The 17,968-nt window shown below is 45.1% G+C and overlaps 1 protein-coding gene across 1 annotated transcript in view; it reads right to left on the bottom strand.

Annotated features, from left to right (window-relative positions):
• Window positions 1-1,856: 1,856 nt before the first annotated feature.
• LOC137370951 (2-oxo-4-hydroxy-4-carboxy-5-ureidoimidazoline decarboxylase-like) overlaps window positions 1,857-17,968 on the bottom strand; it is a 44,225-nt gene continuing 28,113 nt past the window's right edge. Inside the window, exon 2 of the mRNA XM_068032834.1 lies at window positions 1,857-2,335. Coding sequence (XP_067888935.1) covers window positions 1,983-2,335 — 353 coding nt within the window. The 3' untranslated portion in view covers window positions 1,857-1,982. The remainder of the gene's footprint in view (window positions 2,336-17,968) is intronic.

The raw sequence follows: 17,968 nt of genomic DNA, 5'->3' as shown, positions 1-17,968 counted from the left end.
TTAAGCAGCCCTGTTGTCGCCTTCTTCCTTCTGCACTGCAGCTCCCAGGTGCACATCGCAAAGTGTCAAGGTCAAAGCATTGAGCGTTCGCAGCTTGATCCCTCACTTCCAGTCCCTTCAGAGGAAAGGTTTAACTGAAGTCCCATAGGGCATCAACAGGAAGGAGATAACGTAAATTCTTTATTCTGTGTGACAACAAATGCAACCCTATCCATCGGAATGTACATTCACTCGTGAACCCCTAAGTGCAACTTAAATCTTTTCCAGGTGCTCTACATGGTGCACTCCCTACCTGTCAGCTGAGCTGGAGGCAGGCTGCTGACCTTGCTGCCCTGTGGCTTGGGAAGACCTTGGGCTGTCCTCTGGCTGCCTGAGGCATGGAGGCACCCGACACACTGAAGATTTCCTGCACAGGTGCAGGACCCTCCTCTGTCATTGGGGTTTATGGAGGCACTGGCGAAACTGGCAGAGGGACTGAGGAGTTGCTTCCCACACCAGGAGCACCCTAAGAGGAGCCCCTAGATGGGGGAGGCAGTCACTCCTCCCTTGCAAGGCACACCTGTACTTCCCAGGTGCTTCGTCACCTTCTGGCCTCGCCACTGCTGCATTGAGCTCACGGACAAGGTGCGTGTATGCAGTTCCTCTCACATCTCTAGTAGCCATTGAGTGGTCTGCTGGGTCAGGCTCTCGATGAAAGTCGTCAGTCTCTCAATGGGGATGTCACGTGTGCACCAGTCAGAGACATGGCAGCACTCAAGGCCTGGATGGACTCCTCCATCATCCATACCTGGGCACAAATAGCCTTTGGCATCTCTGCCTTACCTCTCACTGCAGCTGCAGCATTTCCCGTGTTTCCAGTAATTCCAGAGGCACGCCATCAGCCTAGGGCTCAGCAGGGCCTGGCCTCCAGAGTCCTCCAACTGTCAGTGGTGTCAGCTGTCACAGCCTCCGTCAGCTGTTCACATGCGTCTGTGATGCCTGAATGTAAATGCGAACAGAAACCCACCGATGTGATAGTATCTTTGCTGGTAAAGGGTGCGGGGGAATGATGTGACGGTGTACCCTCTGAGGCTTCCTCCTCCTCCTCAGAGGTGGCCAGCTCGATTGAATCTGCCTCCACTACACTCTTAGGCAGTGCATTCCAGATGTGAACCACTGTCTGTGTGAAAAGGTTTGTCCTCATGTCGCTATTGCTTCTCTTGTCAATTGTTCTGGATCCTTCCACCTGTGGGAACAGATTCTCCCTGTCTGCTCTGTCCAGACCCATCATGATTTTGAACACTTCTATCAAATATCCTCTCAACCTTCTCTTCTGCAGCTTACATGTTATATCTTTAATCTTTGCCAGTTCTGACAAAAGGTCATTGACCTAAAACATTAACTTGGTTTCTCTCCCCACAAGATGCTGCCTGGCCTGCTGAGTAGTTCCAGCATTTTCTGCTTTTTTTAAAGATTTCCAGCATCGGCAGTATTTCATTTTTTGTGTGCTTTAGGTTAATGACTAATTCAATGGAATTCTATTTCATAGAATCATAGAAACTTACAGCACAGAAGGAAGCCATTCGGCCCATTGTTCCTTAACTGGCTCTTTCAAAGTGAAGACGTGCTTAGTCTCACATCGCTGCTTTCTGGGAATTCCGTTGAGATTTCCGAACTTTAATTCATTATATGACCAAATTCAAGGGCATCTTCAGGGGGCCTATGTTCAATAAATTATAACCATCTGCACCAATAATCTCAGTATTCTAACATTCAGGATAGTGCCAGAGATAATGTGCAAATACATTTCTTCTCTTCACAGTGTAAGATTGAATGAAATTAAACAAAACAGAACAGATTCTAGCTTTGCTGCCTTTATTAGATTTCTAAAATGACTTATTTTCGATTTGCGATGTTACATTCTGCATTCTACATTCCATTCAGAGCGTGACGTCCGATGTCCTAGTATTTGATGTTTTGAATCTCTCTGATAATCCTTCTTATTACAGCTTGGTGACCTGGGCTAACTGGGTGGAGATATCCAAAAGACGGAGGTGGCAGATCTTTTTAACCTCCTCGATACTGATCTGAAGCTCGTGTTCCGGGCTGTTGCGGATTCTGCTGCTGAGCTGTTGGATGATGGTGTCAATGTCATTCATCCTGGCACAGATCACAAATGGGAAGTTGAATCTGTTCTTGTAGGAAGCAGTTAAGTCGCTAAGCTGGGATGTCTGGCCTGGAGTGAGATTGTTTAACCCGGCTTGGCTCCGCTCACTCTGGGATTCGGGTGACAGTGTTCCTCTGAGCAAATCCCTCCCAGCCAGGTCGGGAAGACATCGCAGGATTCCCTCTTTCCCTGTACAAATACAAGAGAAAATGGCAGCCTCATGATGCAAGTATTAAATATTACATATTTATTTCAAAATTAGTATCAAACTTTATTCGTTTCGCAATTCTTAGGCCTTTCTCACACGTAGTGTTGATGAAATGAACACATATATCACTGACACTGATATAATTCGTATAGTGCTATTTCTAAACTCTACACGGTCATATTGAATCTTAACGATCAATCAAGATAGAGAGAGGCAAGCTGTTACTGCAGTTCATTTCTGTGAATTAGTGAAATGTAAAAGTACAGCCTTTTTATCTTGGACAATGTGTTCCCATGTATACAATGAGAAGAGTAACAACAACCTGCATTTATATAGTGCCTTTATCAAATAAAAATTTACACTAAGCCACATAAGGTCAGGATAGCTGACCAGAAGCTTGTTCAGAGAAGTAGGTTTTAAGAAACTTCTTACAGGAGGAGAAAGAGGTAGAGAGGCGTGGAGGTTTAGGAAGACAATTCCAGAGTTTAGGACCCAGACAGCTGAAGGCACGATGAAGGAAAATGTGAAGAAAATTGTGGATGCACAATATGCCAGAATAGGAGGAGCACAGAGTTTTCAAGCAATGTGCCCGCAAAGCTGTGCGATGCGCAGCCCCACAAAAAATTTAAAAGGGACCATGCACTGAAAAATATGGGCCACGCACAACAACTAGATTTTAAGGGCAATATTGGTTGAAAGGATTTAGAGATAGGGAGGGGAGAGGCCATGGAGGGATTTGAAAATAAGGGGAGCACTGGACAAGTCTAGATTAGTGGTAATAAAGACATGGATGAGGGTTTCAGCACAAATGAACTGAGGCTGAGGCGGAGACTGGCGATGTTACAGAGGTGAAAGGAGGGGGTTTTGGTAATGGAGAGGATTAAGGAGTCTGAAACTCACATTAGGGTCAAATAGGATGCCAATATTGTGAATTCTAGTTCAGCCTCAATAGGTGGCCAGGGAGAGGGATGGAGTTGGTAGCTAGGGAACAAAATTTGTGGTGAGGACCCATTGTTCTCTTAATATTTAATTGGAGAAAATTTCTGCTCATTCAATACTAGATATCTGACAAGCAGCACGACAAATCACAGGCAATGGAGGGATTGAGAGACTAAACTGCCAGATTTTTAAAAATCTTTTTTCATGGGTTGTAAGCCTTGCTGACAATGCCAGCATGTATTGTCCATTTCTAATTGCCCTTGAGAAGGTGATGGTGAGCCGACTTCTTGAACCACTGCAGTCCATCTGGTGCAGGTACACCAACAGTGCTGTTAGGGAGTTCCAGGATTTTGCCCCAGCGATGGTGAATGAATGATGATAAGTCCCAAGTATGGATCGTGTGTGCCTTGAAGGGGAACTTGCAGGTGGTGGTGTTCACATGTGTCTGTTGCCCTTGCCCTACTAGGTGGTAGAGGTGACAGGATTGGAAGAGGCCGTTGAAAGAGGCTTGGCGAGTTGCTGCAGTTCATTTTGTATTTGGTACACACTGCTGCCACTGTGCGCCAGCAGTGGACGGGGTGATGATCAAGCAGGCTGCTTTGTCCTGGATGGTGTCGAGCTTCTTGAGTTTTGTTGGAGCTGCCCCATCCAGGCAAGTGGACAGTATTCCATAACACTCCTGACTCGTGATTTGTAGATAGTGGACAGGCTTTGGGGAGTCAGGAGGTGAGTTACTCGCCGCAGAATTCCCAGCATTTGACCTACTCTTGTAGCCACAGTATTTGTGTGGCTGGTTCAGTTCAGTTTCTGGTCAATGGTAACCCCAGGATGTTGATATTGAACGGCACACCCTGCCCAGTCAGCCGGGCAAAGTCTTCCTTACTAACATCCGGGGACTTGTGCCACAATTGGGAGATTTCTCCCACAGACTAGTAAAGCAATAGCCTGACATAGTCATACTCACCAAATCATACATTACAGCCAATGTACTGGACTCCTCCATCACCATCCCTAGGTATGTCCCATCGGACCGGCAGGATAGACTCCCCAGAAGTGGCGGCACAGTGGTATACAGTCAGGAGGGAGTTGCCCTGGGAGTCCTCAACATTGACTCCGGACATACCCAGGGATGGTGAAGTCTCATGGCATCAAGTCAAATATGGGCAAGGAAACCTCATGCTGATTACCATCTACCGCCCTCCCTCGGCTGATGAATCAGTACTCCTGCATGTTGAAAACCAATAGGAAGAAGCAGTGAGGTTAGCAAGGGCGCAGAATGTACTCTGGGTGGAGGTCTTCAATGCCCATCACCAAGAGTGGCTCAGTAGCACCACTGAGTCCTGAAAGACATAGCTGCTGGACTGGGTCTTCGGCAGATGGCGAGGGAACCAACAAGAGGGAAAAACCTGCTTGACCTCGTCCTCACCAATCTACCTGTTGCAGATGCATCTGTCTATGACAGTTTTGTCGGAGTGACCACCGTCCATTTGGAGATGAAGTCCCATCTTCACACTGTGGACACTGTCTATCATATTGTGTAGTACTACCAGCATGCTAAATGGGATAGATTCAGAACAGATCTAGCAGCTCAAAAACTGGGAATCCATGAGACACTGTGGGCCATCAGCAGCAACAGAATAGTATTCAACCAGAAACTGTAATCTCATGGCCCGGCATATCCCACAGTCTACCATTACCAACAAGCCAAAGAATCAGCCCTGGTTCAATGAGGAGTGCAGAACAGCATGCCAGGAGCAGCACCAGGCATACCTAAATATGAGGTGCCAACCTAGTGAAGCTACAACACAGGACTACATGCATGCTAAACAGCAGAAATAGCATGTAATAGACAGAGCTAAGTGATCCCACAACCAATGGATCAGATCAAAGCTCTGAAGTCCTGCAATATCCTGTCATGAATGGTGGTGGACAACTAAGCAACTAACTGGAGGAGGAGGCTCCACAAACACCCCATCCTCAATGATGGGGGAGCCCAGCATGTCAGTGCAAAAGACGAGGCTGGTGCATTTGCGACCATCTTCAGCTGGAAGTGCTGAGTGGATGATCCATCTCGGCATCCTCCTGAGGTTCCCAGGATCACAGACGCCAGTATTCAGCCAATTTGATTCACTCCATGTGCTATCACTGTGACGGTGGCATAGTAGCAATGTCACTGAACTAGTAATCCAGAGGTCCAGGCTAATGCTCTGGGGTCATTGGTTCAAATCTTACCATGGCAGCCGGTTGAATTTAAAATTAATTAATAAATTCAATTAATTCATTTTTAAAAATCTGGAAATAAAAGCTAGTCTCAGTAATGGTGCCATGAAACGATCATCGATTGTTGTAAAAACCCATCTGGTTCATTAATGTTCTTTAGGGAAGGAAATCTGCCATCCTTACCTGGTCTGGCTTACATGTGACTCCAGACCCACAGCAATGTGGCTGACTCTTAACTGCCCTCTGAAATGACCTAGTAAGCCACTTAGTTCAAGGGCAATTAGGGTTGAACAACAAATGCTGGCCTTGCCAGCGATGCCCACATCCCACAAAAAAACAAAAAATAAGTCAAGAAGTGACTGTAGGTACTGAATACAGCAAAGATTATTGTTCCTCACAACACTGCGGCAATTGTATTGAAGACTTGTGCTCCTGAACTAGCCGGACCCCTAGCTAAGATGTTCCAGCACAGCTACAACACTGCTATCTACCGGAACATCTGGAAAATTGCCCAGGTTGTTCCTATCCACAAAAAGCAGGACAAATCCAATCTGGCAACTATTGCCCCATCAGTCTACTCTCGATCACCAGCAAAGTGATCAAAGGTGTTGTCAACAGTGCTATCGAGCACCACTTACACAGCAATAATCTGCTCACCGATGTTTAGGGTTCCACCAGAGCCACTCGGCTCCAGACCTCATTACAGCCTTGGTCCAAACATGGACAAAGAACTGAATTCAAGAGGTGAGGTGAGAGTGACAGCCCTTGATATCAAGGCAGCATTCAACCAAGTGCAGCATCAAGGAGCAAAATTGAAGTTAAAGGGAATCAGGGGGAAAACCCACCACTGGTTGGAGTCATACCTGGCACAAAAGAAGATGGCTGTTATTGTTGCAGGCCAAATATCTAAGCCCAGGACATTACTGCAGGAGTTCCTAGTCCGAACCATTTTCAGCTGCTTCATCAATGATCTTTCCTCCATTGTAAGATCATGGGCTGGATTTTATGAGGCTGCCACCGAGTACGGCGGCGACTGTAAAAGATGGTGTTCACTCCACAGAGCCGCCGTGATCTTAAACGCGGCGGCTGATTAACATGCCCGGGGTGGACAGCCCCCCCTCAATGACGTGGAGGATGCAGGCAAACCATCCCCAGCAACAGCATCTGGCGTCACTCTGCCGGTGCCGGTGTCATTTTTAAAGGGCTTAGAGCCCTAAATGACAGTTTGAATTTTTAAAGAGGCAGTGCTTTTAAAAGTATTTAAAAACATTAAAAAATCTTTCCAGCCAATCTCCCACCCACCATTAGCTTTACATGTCATTCCTGCCCCCCAAAAATACTTACCTTCAGTACCTGACCTTACCCGCACAAATGTTTGTCCTTTACCCCTTCCCATCACCCCCTCGACCAATCAGGTAAGTTTGACCCCACTTCCCCCCACTGAGAAAATTACCTCCTTCCCCCTTCTCCACAGGTGTTGCGCCTTGTTTCCCTGGACGGGGATTTCCCTGGACAGTGCAGTCCGCCAGGATGAAGATCATGGCGGCAAATCAGGAGTTGAAGGGAACTTCATTAATGTAGGTAAGTTAATTTATTTAAAATATAAATCGTGGTCCCGTCGCTGAGTGGCAGGGGCACCGTCATGAGGTCTCTCAGCCTCCGTTGAGATTGGGACAGGCCCTGCTGGCATTGGGGTCGGTGGTGGGCCTCATCCAGAGCAATCTTCATGCCCCCCCCCCACCCTGCCACCATTCCCGACATCAAGGGCTCTATAAAATTCAGTCCCATAAGTGGGAATGTTCGCAGATAATTGAACAGTGTTCAGATACGTGGCTGTAAGAAGTCATCCACAGAGTTGCCAAAATACATAAACTGGCAGAGACAGGAGAATTTATAATGGAGAATAGGGAAATGGCAGAGAAACTAAACAATTACTTTGTGCCTGTCTTCACTGAGTAAGATACAGAAAATCTCCCAAAAATACAAGGGAACCAAAGGACTTGTGAAAATGAGAGACTGAAATAAATTAGTATTTATAAAGAGGTGGTACTCGAAAAATTAACTCATTGAAAGTTGATAAATCCCCTGGACCAGATGATCTGCATCGCAGAGTGTTTAAGGAACAAAGAACGATACAGCACAGGAACAGGCCATTCGGCCCTCCAAGCCTGCGCAGATCTTGATGCCTGCCTAAACTAAAACCTTCTGCACTTGCGGGGACCGTATCCCTCTATTCCCATCCTATTCATGTATTTGTCAAGATGCCTCTTAAATGTCGCTATCGTAACTGCTTCCACCACCTCCCCCGGCAGCAAGTTCCAGGCACTCACCACACTCTGTGTAAAGAACTTGCCTTGCACATCCCCTCTAAACTTTGCCCCTCGCACCTTAAACCTATGTCCCCTAGTAACTGACTCTTCCACCCTGGGAAAAAGCTTCTGACCATCCACTCTGTCCATGCCGCTCATAACTTTGTAAACCTCTATCATGTCGCCCCTCCAGCTCTGTCGTTCCAGTGAAAACAATCAGAGTTTATCCAACCTCTCCTCATAGCTAATGCCCTCCAGACCAGGCAACATCCTGGTAAACCTCTTCTGTCCCCTCTCCAAAGCCTCCACATCCTTCTGGTAGTGTGGCGACCAGAATTGCACACAATATTCTAAGTGTGGCCTAACTAAAGTTCTGTACAGCTGCAGCATGACTTGCCAATTTTTATACTCTATTCCCCGACCGATGAAGGCAAGCATGCCGTATGCCTTCTTGACTACCTTATCCACCTGCATTGCCACTTTCAGTGACCTGTGAACTTGTACGCCCAGATCTCTCTGCCTGTCAATACTCCTAAGGGTTCTGCCATTTACTGTATACATCCCACCTGCATTAGACCTTCCAAAATGCATTACCTCACATTTGTCCGGATTAAACTCCATCTGCCATTTCTCCGCCCAAGTCTCCTACCAATCTATATCCTGCTGTATCCTCTGACAATCCTCATCACTATCTGCAACTCCACCAACCTTGGTGTCTTCCGCAAACTTACTAATCAGACCAGCTACATTTTCCTCCAAATCATTTATATATACTACAAACAGCAAAGGTCCCAGCACTGATCCCTGTGGAACACCACTAGTCACATCCCTCCATTCAGAAAAGCACCCTTCCACTGCTACCCTCTGTCTTCTATGACTGAGCCAGTTCTGTATCCATCTTGCCAGCTCACCTCTGATCCCGTGTGACTTCACCTTTTGTACCAGTCTGCCATGAGGGACCTTGTCAAAGGCTTCACTGAAGTCCATATAGATAACATCCACTGCCCTTCCTTCATCAATCATCTTTGTCACTTCCTCAAAAAACTCAATCAAATTAGTGAGACACGACCTCCCCTTCACAAAACCATGCTGCTTTTCGCTAATAAGTTTGTTTGTTTCCAAATGGGAGTAAATCCTGTCCCGAAGAATCCTCCCTCATAATTTCCCTCCCACTGACGTAAGGCTCACCGGCCTATAATTTCCTGGATTATCCTTGCTACCCTTCTTAAACAAAGGAACAACACTGGCTACACTCCAGTCCTCCGGGACCTCACCTGTAGCCAATGAGGATGCAAAGATATCTGTCAAGGCCCCAGCAATTTCTTCCCTTGCCTCCCTCAGTATTCTGGGGTAGATCCCATCAGGCCCTGGGGACTTATCTACCTTAATGCTTTGCAAGACGCCCAACACCTCCTCCTTTTTGACAACGACATGACCGAGACTATCTACACTCCCTTCCCTAGACTCATCATCCACCAAGTCCTTCTCTTTGGTGAATACTGATGCAAAGTAATCATTTAGCACCTCTCCCATTTCCTCTGGCTCCATACATAGATTCCCTCCTCTGTCCTTGAGTGGGCCAACCCTTTTCTTGGTTACCCTCTTGCTCTTTATAGACGTATCAAAAGCCTTGGGATTTTCCTTAATCCTGTTTGCAAATGACTTTTCATGACCCTTTTTAGCCCTCCTGACTCCTTGCTTAAGTTCCTTCCTACTGTCTTTTTATTCCTCAAGGGCTTCGTCTGTTCCCAGCCTTCCAACACTTACGAATGTTTCCTTTTTCTTTTTGACTAGGCTCACAATATCCCGCGTTATCCAAGGTTCCCGAAACTTGCCAAACTTATCCTTCTTCCTCACAGGACCATGCTGGTCCTGGATTCTAATCAACTGACGTTTGAAAGACTCCCACATGTCAGATGTTGATTTACCCTCAAACAGACGCTCCCAATCTAAATTCTTCAGTTCCTGCCTAATATTGTTATAATTAGCCTTCCCCCAATTTAGCACCTTCACCCGAGGACTACTCTTATCCTTATCCACAAGTACCTTAAAACTTATGGAATTATGGTCACTGTTCCCGAAATGCTCCCCTACTGAGACTTCGACCACTTGGCCGGGCTCATTCCCCAATACCAGATCCAGTACGGCCCCATCCCTAGTTGAACTATCTACATATTGTTTCAAGAAGCCCTCCTGGATATTCCTTACAAATTCTGCCCCATCTAAGCCCCTAGCACTAAGTGAGTCCCAGTCAATATAGGGGAAGTTAAAATCACCCACCACTACAACCCTGTCACCTTTGCATCTTTCCAAAATCTGTCTACATATCTGCTCCTCTACCTCCCGCTGGCTGTTGAGAGGCCTGTAGAAAACCCCCAACATCGTGACTGCACCCTTCCTATTCCTGAGCTCCACCCATATTGCCTCGCTCCATGACCCCTCTGAGGTGTCCTCCCCCAGTACAGCTGTGATATTCTCCTTAACCAGTAATGCAACTCCCCCACCCCTTTTACATCCCCCTCTATCCCACCTGAAGCTTCTAAATCCCGGAACATTTAGCTGCCAATCCTGTCCTTCCCTCAACCAAGTCTCTGTAATAGCAACAACATCATAGTTCCAAGTATTAATCCAAGCTCTAAGTTCATCTGCCTTACCTGTTATACTTCTTGCATTGAAACAAATGCACTTCAGACCACCAGTCCCGCTGTGCTCCGCAACATCTCCCTGCCTGCTCTTCCTCTTAGTCTTACTGGCCTTAATTACTAGTTCCCCCTCATTTATTTCACCTGCTGTCCTACTGCTCTGGTTCCCACCCCCCTGCCACACGAGTTTAAAACCCTCCTGAGTGACGCTAGCAAACCTCGCAGCCAGGATATTTGTGCCCCTCCAGTTTAGATGCAACCCACCCTTCTTGTACAGGTCCCACCTGTCCCGGAAGAGATCCCAATGATCCAGATATCTGAAACCCTCCCTCCTACACCAGCTGTTCAGCCACGTGTTTAGCTGCACTATCTTCCTATTTCTAGCCTCATTGGCACGTGGCACAGGGAGTAATCCCGAGATTACAACCCTGGAGGTCCTGTCTTTTAACTTTGGAGATGGCTATACAGATAGTGGATGTATTGGTGGTTATCTTTCAAAATTCTATAGATTCTGGAATGGTTCCTGCAGACTGGAAAGTAGCAAATGTAACCCCAATATTTAAAAAGGGAGGGAGAAAATGGAGAACTTCAGACCTGTTAATTTGATGTCAATCGTAGGGAAAATGTTAGAATCTATCATAAAGAATGTGATAACTAGACACTTAGAAAATAATATGATTAGGCAGAGTCAACATTGATTTATGAAAAGGAAATCATATTTGACAAACCTGTTGGAGTTTTTTGAGGATGTTACTTGTGGCATAGATAAAGGAGAACCAGTGGATGCGCTGAATTTGGATTTTCAGAAGGCTTTTGATAAGGTCTCACACAAGAGGTTGTAAACAAAATTAGAGCACATCGGATGGGGGCAGTATACTGGTATGGATTGAGAATTGGTTACCAGACAAAAAACAGAGAGTAGGAATCTACAGGTCATCCTCAGAATGGCAGGCTGTTACTAGTGGGGTATCGCAAAGATCAATGCTGGGACCACAGCTGTTCAGAATCGATATAAATGATTTGGATGTGGGGATCAAATGTGAGATTTCCAAATTGGCTGATGATATAAAACGAGGAGGGAATGTAAGTTGTGAGGAGAATGCCAAGAGGCTTCAAGGGAACTTGGACAGGCTAAGTGAATGGGCAAGAACATGGCAAATGGAATATAATGTGAAAAGGTGTGAAATCATCCACTTTTATAGAAAAAACAAAAAGACAGTATTTCTTAAATGGTGAGAGTTTGGGAAGTGTTGATGACCAAAGAGACCTGGGTGTCATTGTTCACGAGTCACTAAAAGGTAGTATGTAGATGCAGCAAGCAATTAGGAAGGCAAATGTTATGTTGGCCTTCATCGCAAGGGGATTTGAATACAGGAGTAAAGAAGTCTTGCTGCAATTGGACAGAGGCTTGGTAAGACTGCACCTGTAGTATTGTGTACAGTTTTGGTCTCCTTTCCTGAGGAAGGATATGCTTGCCATAGAGAGAGTGCAACGGAGGTTCACCAGATTAATTCCTGGGATGGCTGGATTGTTTTATGAGGAGAGATTTAGGAAACTGGGCCTGTATCCTCTGGCGTTTCGAAGAATGAGACGTGATCTCATTGAAACTTACAAAATTCTTACAAGATGTGACAGGGTGGATGTAGACAGGATGTTTCCCCTAGCTGGTGAGACTAGAACCAGGGGACATATTCTCAGAATAAGGAGCAGGCCATTTAAGACTGAGATGAGGAAGAATTTCTTCACTCAGAGGGTGGTGAATCTTTGGAATTCTCTACCCCAGAGGGCTGTGGAAGCTCAATCATTGAGCATATTCAAGACAGAAATAGATAGAATCACAGAATCATTACAGTGCAGAAGGAGGCCAGTTGGCCCATCATGTGCGCACTGGCTCTCAATGAGCAATTCCCTCAGTATCATTCCCCTGTTTTCTCCCCATAACCCTGCACATTCTTCCTTTTCATAGAACTGACTAACTCCCTTTGGAATGCTTCAATTGAGCCTGCCTCCAATCACATTCTCAGGCAGCACATTCCAGACCTTAACCACTTGCTGCGTAAAAATGTTTTTCCTCATGTCACTTTTGCTTCTCTTACCAAATACTTTAAATCTGTGCCCTCTCATTCTCGATCCTTTCATGAGTGGGAAGAGTTTCTCTCTACCTACTCTGTCCAGACCCCTCATGATTTTGAATAGCTCTATCAAATCACCTCAGCCTTCTCATCTCCAAAGGAAAATGATAGATTTCTTCATGCTAATGACGTAAAGGGATATGGGGATAGCACAGGAAAGTGACTTTTAGGTAGATGATCAGCCATGATCTAATTGAATGTTGGAGCAGGCTCGACAGGCTGAATGACCTACTCCTGCTCCTATGTTCCTTTATTCCTATGTTCCTCACTTAAATGGGCAATTTGTGAAAATGCATGTTGTCTAACAATGCACATCTAGCCATCTTGGGGGTGAATGCTGAAAAAAATCAGTAAATAGACCAATTAGGATAACATATTGGGTTTCCTGTAAATAATATAACATCGAGCAGTCTTAAATATTTTCCTACCTCTGGACTTCAATAACAGAATGTTAAATTGTTTCATCAAAATGTCTGACTAGCATCTGCTAAATTATCCAATAAGTGAAATCTTTAATGACACTGTATATTATCCAATATCACTCTTTCTATCCAAACCTCTTGATCTGAGTTTGAAAACAATGTGAAATACTGCTACAGCTTTAAATAAATGTATGGTCCTAAAGACCGAGTGGATCATCATCTTGGTCAGTGAAATCAAAATGTGTGCATTCCCCATGATTAGGCATCAACTGAGTAAGAATAATTAACATTTCTGACTGGAGCAGGACTGTAGATTTAGATAAATTCGCAGAGGGTTCAATTTTCCTTTATTATGGAGCAGATCTTTCTTTTCATCTCCTGGGTTAAGGAAGAACACAAGACAGTTTCCAGGAGGAGAGTCAGGAAATACAATCCTGCACTGCCACCTGGAGCTTGATTCGGGGCACAGCCTCAATCCAAGGGAAGGAGAAGCTTTCTCAAGTTTTATCTCCAGACTGCAGTGTCAGTTTGAATGGCAAATTAATGGAGGACTCAGCAGGTGCTGTTCTGTCCAATCAAAAAATCTAGGTGCCGATGTCACCGTCTCCCCTGCACCAGGCTGGTGGGCCTCAGATATTCCCAATTCTTTCAGCAACCAGTGCTGTTTTATCACTATTATATGGGAGTTAGGGCTCAAGCCTCCTCCAGACTGCACCAACAGCCACTAACTATTTGCCTCACAAGCAGTAATACCATGAACAACACTAAAAGTAAAATGAGCCTCTCATGTTATTTTACAGCATTATCATTAGTTCCCAGCAAGTTAACAATTGGACAACTTAATTGATTTATGCATTTCGACTTAAACGGCTTCTGGTAGAATATGCCATGTTTTTGGAAATAATTTCAAATAATTAAATGGTGTGCTTTAAAAAAAGACCATCACATACAATCTGAACTTGGTACTGCCCAATATAGAAACAAGCCATGACAATAGAAAAGGAACTTGGCGCCACCTGCTGACTGACCACTGTATTTCAGATGAGGCATTTTTTCCAACGAGATACAAGCAGAATATTGAATAAAATTAATATATGACAATTTCTTCTCAAAGGAAGAAGATATCCTTGACCAATGGCAGAGAACAGCCACAGATGGTGGAGTCCCATCTCCAGCCTCTCATCCCATTCTAGAGAGTGAGCCCTGGAACTCGCCTGCAGGCATAATGGAGGAATGGGGACAGGATAGGTGGGAGAAGTGTCAGCTGTAGTTTTTACGGATTCATCTTCTCATGACTTTTTAGCTGCTGCAACAGACACAATCTGTCATCGTGTTCACTACAAACCCTTTCTCTGTACAGAAAGTGAAATGGCCAATGCTTTCTTCATCTACTCATGCTTATCTCTCAATCTTTTGTACCCACTCAGATGTGCCAAAGCAACAAACAGAGAAAGACAAGCAAAAGGATCCTGGCTCCTCTCCTTCCAGGTCTGCTGGCAACTCTTCACATGTTCACTAATCACCATCTCTCCTCCACACTCAGTCATCAGGGGAAGGAGGTTAGTTGGTGAGACTATGTGGAGTGCACAGACTGAGACAGAACATAAAGGGTTGGAAATGCAAGATAAGGAGGCAGACATGGTTATCTGAAGAGTCTTGGGACCTAGATGTTAAGGTCCTGCTTTTAAAAGGATGCTTGTTGGCCATTAAATATATTGTGGATGCTGTCCTTGAATGTGCTGCAGATAGATATTGGCTCATTTGGAAGATTCAGCTACCTGCATCTGCAGCACCATTATATGTATGTATTACTGCAATCCACCCTGAAGCACGTGGTAACCCCCACAATGACCTACAGCAGAGGCCTCCACATTAGAGGGACTAAGGACAGTCAAACCTTCAAATAAGGGAAGGTGTGAATGTTACTATAAATACCTTGAATGCCAGAGTGGAGAGGGTTTTCTCTTCTACACTCTGAGTGATTGGGGACTAAATACGTGCATCTCTTGGGGCTTCAAAGATCTGATGTGGAAGCTTTCAGGCATCTTTCTCATTACTGGCCAACTAAAGCCAAATTCCAGCATGAGTTGTTTGGCATAAATAGTCCCATGATGTTGCTTTCAGGTCATTACTATGTGCCCTCCCAACAGCATTCCCAGATGTCTGCAGACAAGATGCAACTTGTATCAGATCGTTCTAATGCTCAGGGTACAGAGACAAAGACCCCTCAGCCCCAAAAATCCCCTGCAAGATGCAGCAGCCAGACACATTATACCCAACCATCAGCAAGCACTGAGGAAAGACGTGAAAGCTTGAAAAGGTACACAACTGTAGGCATCAAGGGAGCAGCCTGAGAGGAAGAAAGAGTAGAAAGCTGCACAGATCTTTTAGCAATAGAAGTTTGATTGCAATATAGTTATGTGTGCAATGTTCTTGACTTTTGGGGTGTACCCTGGTCAACACATCATAATTGAGAGATGTGGAACCTGTTTATGACAGTGTCTGTCCGTGAATCTATTGGTGGGTTGGGAAAGGAGGGACATGGACAGAACTGTTGTTGCAATGGGCAGATATAATAGTTAGGAGAAGTATTCGGTGGGCTTGAATACCTTTTACAGCCAGCTTAGATGAAGAGACCGAGAGTAATGTATCTAAGTTTGCTGATGATACAAAGCTGGATGGGAATGTTAGCAGTGAGGAGGACACAAAGAGACTGCAAAGAAGTATAGACAGGTTAAGTGAGTGGGCAACAAGATGGTAGTTGGACTATAATGTGGTGAAGTGTAAGGTTATGCATTTTGGTAGTGTCAGGCAAGCCCCCCCACCTGCCAAGAATGAGGAAAATTAATTTCGCCACATGAACATTGATTTTGGACTGTTGTTGGTAAAGAAAGAACTTGCTTTAAAAAACAATGGGAGACTTTGGCTCGAGAGAGACATTAGCATATCAACAGACAGTACTTCAAAGGACAAACGGGCTATTCCCTACTCCAATTTAATCCACAATAGATTTTTGATTACCAGACATTGAAAGTGGAAAGGTAAGCATTCCAGGTTAACTACTAAGATGGCCGAATACACAAACAGACGTGAGCGGGCCAGTTTGTGTCACATGACTAACTGACTGTTGGAGATTTTTGAATTTGAACTTCCAGCGAGGAATTTGAAAGCAGAAAGCTGTTTTCTCCTGGACTGAGAACACTCCTCTCATCTCGCTCTCACCAGCTTCGGAAACCATTGAAGACACATGAACTCCAAGAAAGAAAAGTCTCCTACAGTGAACAAGGTTTGAGAAGAATACTGGGCCCCAATGAAGAGCAAGACTACTTACAAAAGGACGACAGTGAGCTCGAAGCACAGTAAACAAGAAACTCTTCTGATATTGCCTCAAACCTGTCCATTTTATTTTTCTTCTCTTTTCTGTCTCTATTTGCATGTGCATATCGTGTACGCATGCTAGTATGGCGCGGCGTATATCAGTAGGAGTTAACCGTATTAGAGTTTAAATTTAAGGTTTAATAATTTCACTTTTCTTCTTTAAACCTAAGAAAGCCTGTTTCATGCTAATTTCTTTACTTTATAATTGGAAACTGGTGAACAAAGGGGGAGCTCAAAAACACAGTGTGATTAAAATTGAACCCTGTTACAATAAGACCAGGTGAAGACCAGGTGAAGACCTTTCTCACCTGGTTGTAACAGTAGTAAGAACAGAAAAGCAGAAATATTTTTTTTTTTAAAAAGGTGTGAAACTTTTAACTGTTGATGTTCAGAAAGACTTGGGTGTACTTGTGCAAGAACACAGCAAGTTAATATGCAGACACCACCAAGCAATTAGGAAGGCAAATGGCATGTTGGCTTTTATTGCAAGGGATTGGAGTACAAGAACAGGAAGTCTTGCTACAATTGTGTAGAACTTTGGTGAGACCACACACCTGGAGTACTGTGCACAGTTTTGTTCTCCATATCTAAGGAAGGATATACTTTGTCTTGGAGGCGGTAGAGAGAAGGTTCACTGAATGGGTTCCTGGGATGAAAGTGTTGTCCTATGATGAGAGGCTGAGTAAATTGTGTCTGTGTTCTCTGGAGTTTAGAAGAATGAGAGGTGATCTCATTGAAGCATTTAAGATTATGAAGGGCTTGACAGGGTAGACACTGAGGGTCAGATTTTCAACCCCGCTGAGAGCAGGAATGGCAGAGTGTGCAATTTGAGTCCCGATGTCTCTAGAATGTGATGCTATTTTCGATATGCCGCTGGTAGGGAAGGAACAGGTCGGGCACCCGTGTTCAATTAAGTGCCTGTTGAGCTCATTAAAGAGCTCATTAAAAGGCTTGTCAGTAGCAGGGAGTAGTTTTTAAAAGCTGGGGATGGGAAAAACACCACTAGGGGACACAATGGGGTTATGAAGATATGAGCAGTATGGAGGGCCAGGAGGACTATGAGAAGGGCCGATTAAATTAATTCAGAGGCAGCAAATGAAGCTTTGCGGCTTCAGATGTGTCTCAGTGTAAATATTGCTGCAGCTGGAAGAGTTTAATGTCACAGTGGAGAGTGGCAGGAAACCGGATAGGGAAGTAAGCCCACTGGCATCACTGTGGCAACTGGAGTTGGCACGGGAAGGCCTGGTGAACCCTCATGCCCACAGCTGACTCTGTCTCACCCTCCTCCTCCTGCTTATACGTGATTTGTGGTTTACCTAGTGTTCCCCTTTCTACGCTGATCCGTGGCCCAACCGAGGTGAGTGGGTCTGCACTGCTGGAGGTGCCGAGGTATGATGTGACGGTGCAGTTTCCAAGGAATTCTCCCCAGCTGTTGATTTCAGTGCCGAATGCAGCGTTGCCTTGGAAACCTCTCCGCGACTGGCCCAGTGGGAGACTGAAGACAATGGTCATGAGAAGTGGTTCTAATCTTCAAGTACCCTAGCACATCCTGTCCCTTATATGACAGTGGAA

This window comes from Heterodontus francisci, chromosome 6 (genome assembly GCF_036365525.1).
Source record: "Heterodontus francisci isolate sHetFra1 chromosome 6, sHetFra1.hap1, whole genome shotgun sequence".
Taxonomy (NCBI): domain Eukaryota; kingdom Metazoa; phylum Chordata; class Chondrichthyes; order Heterodontiformes; family Heterodontidae; genus Heterodontus; species Heterodontus francisci.
Note: the sequence above shows the minus strand (reverse complement) of the source record. Positions and strands in the feature narration are given on the sequence as shown.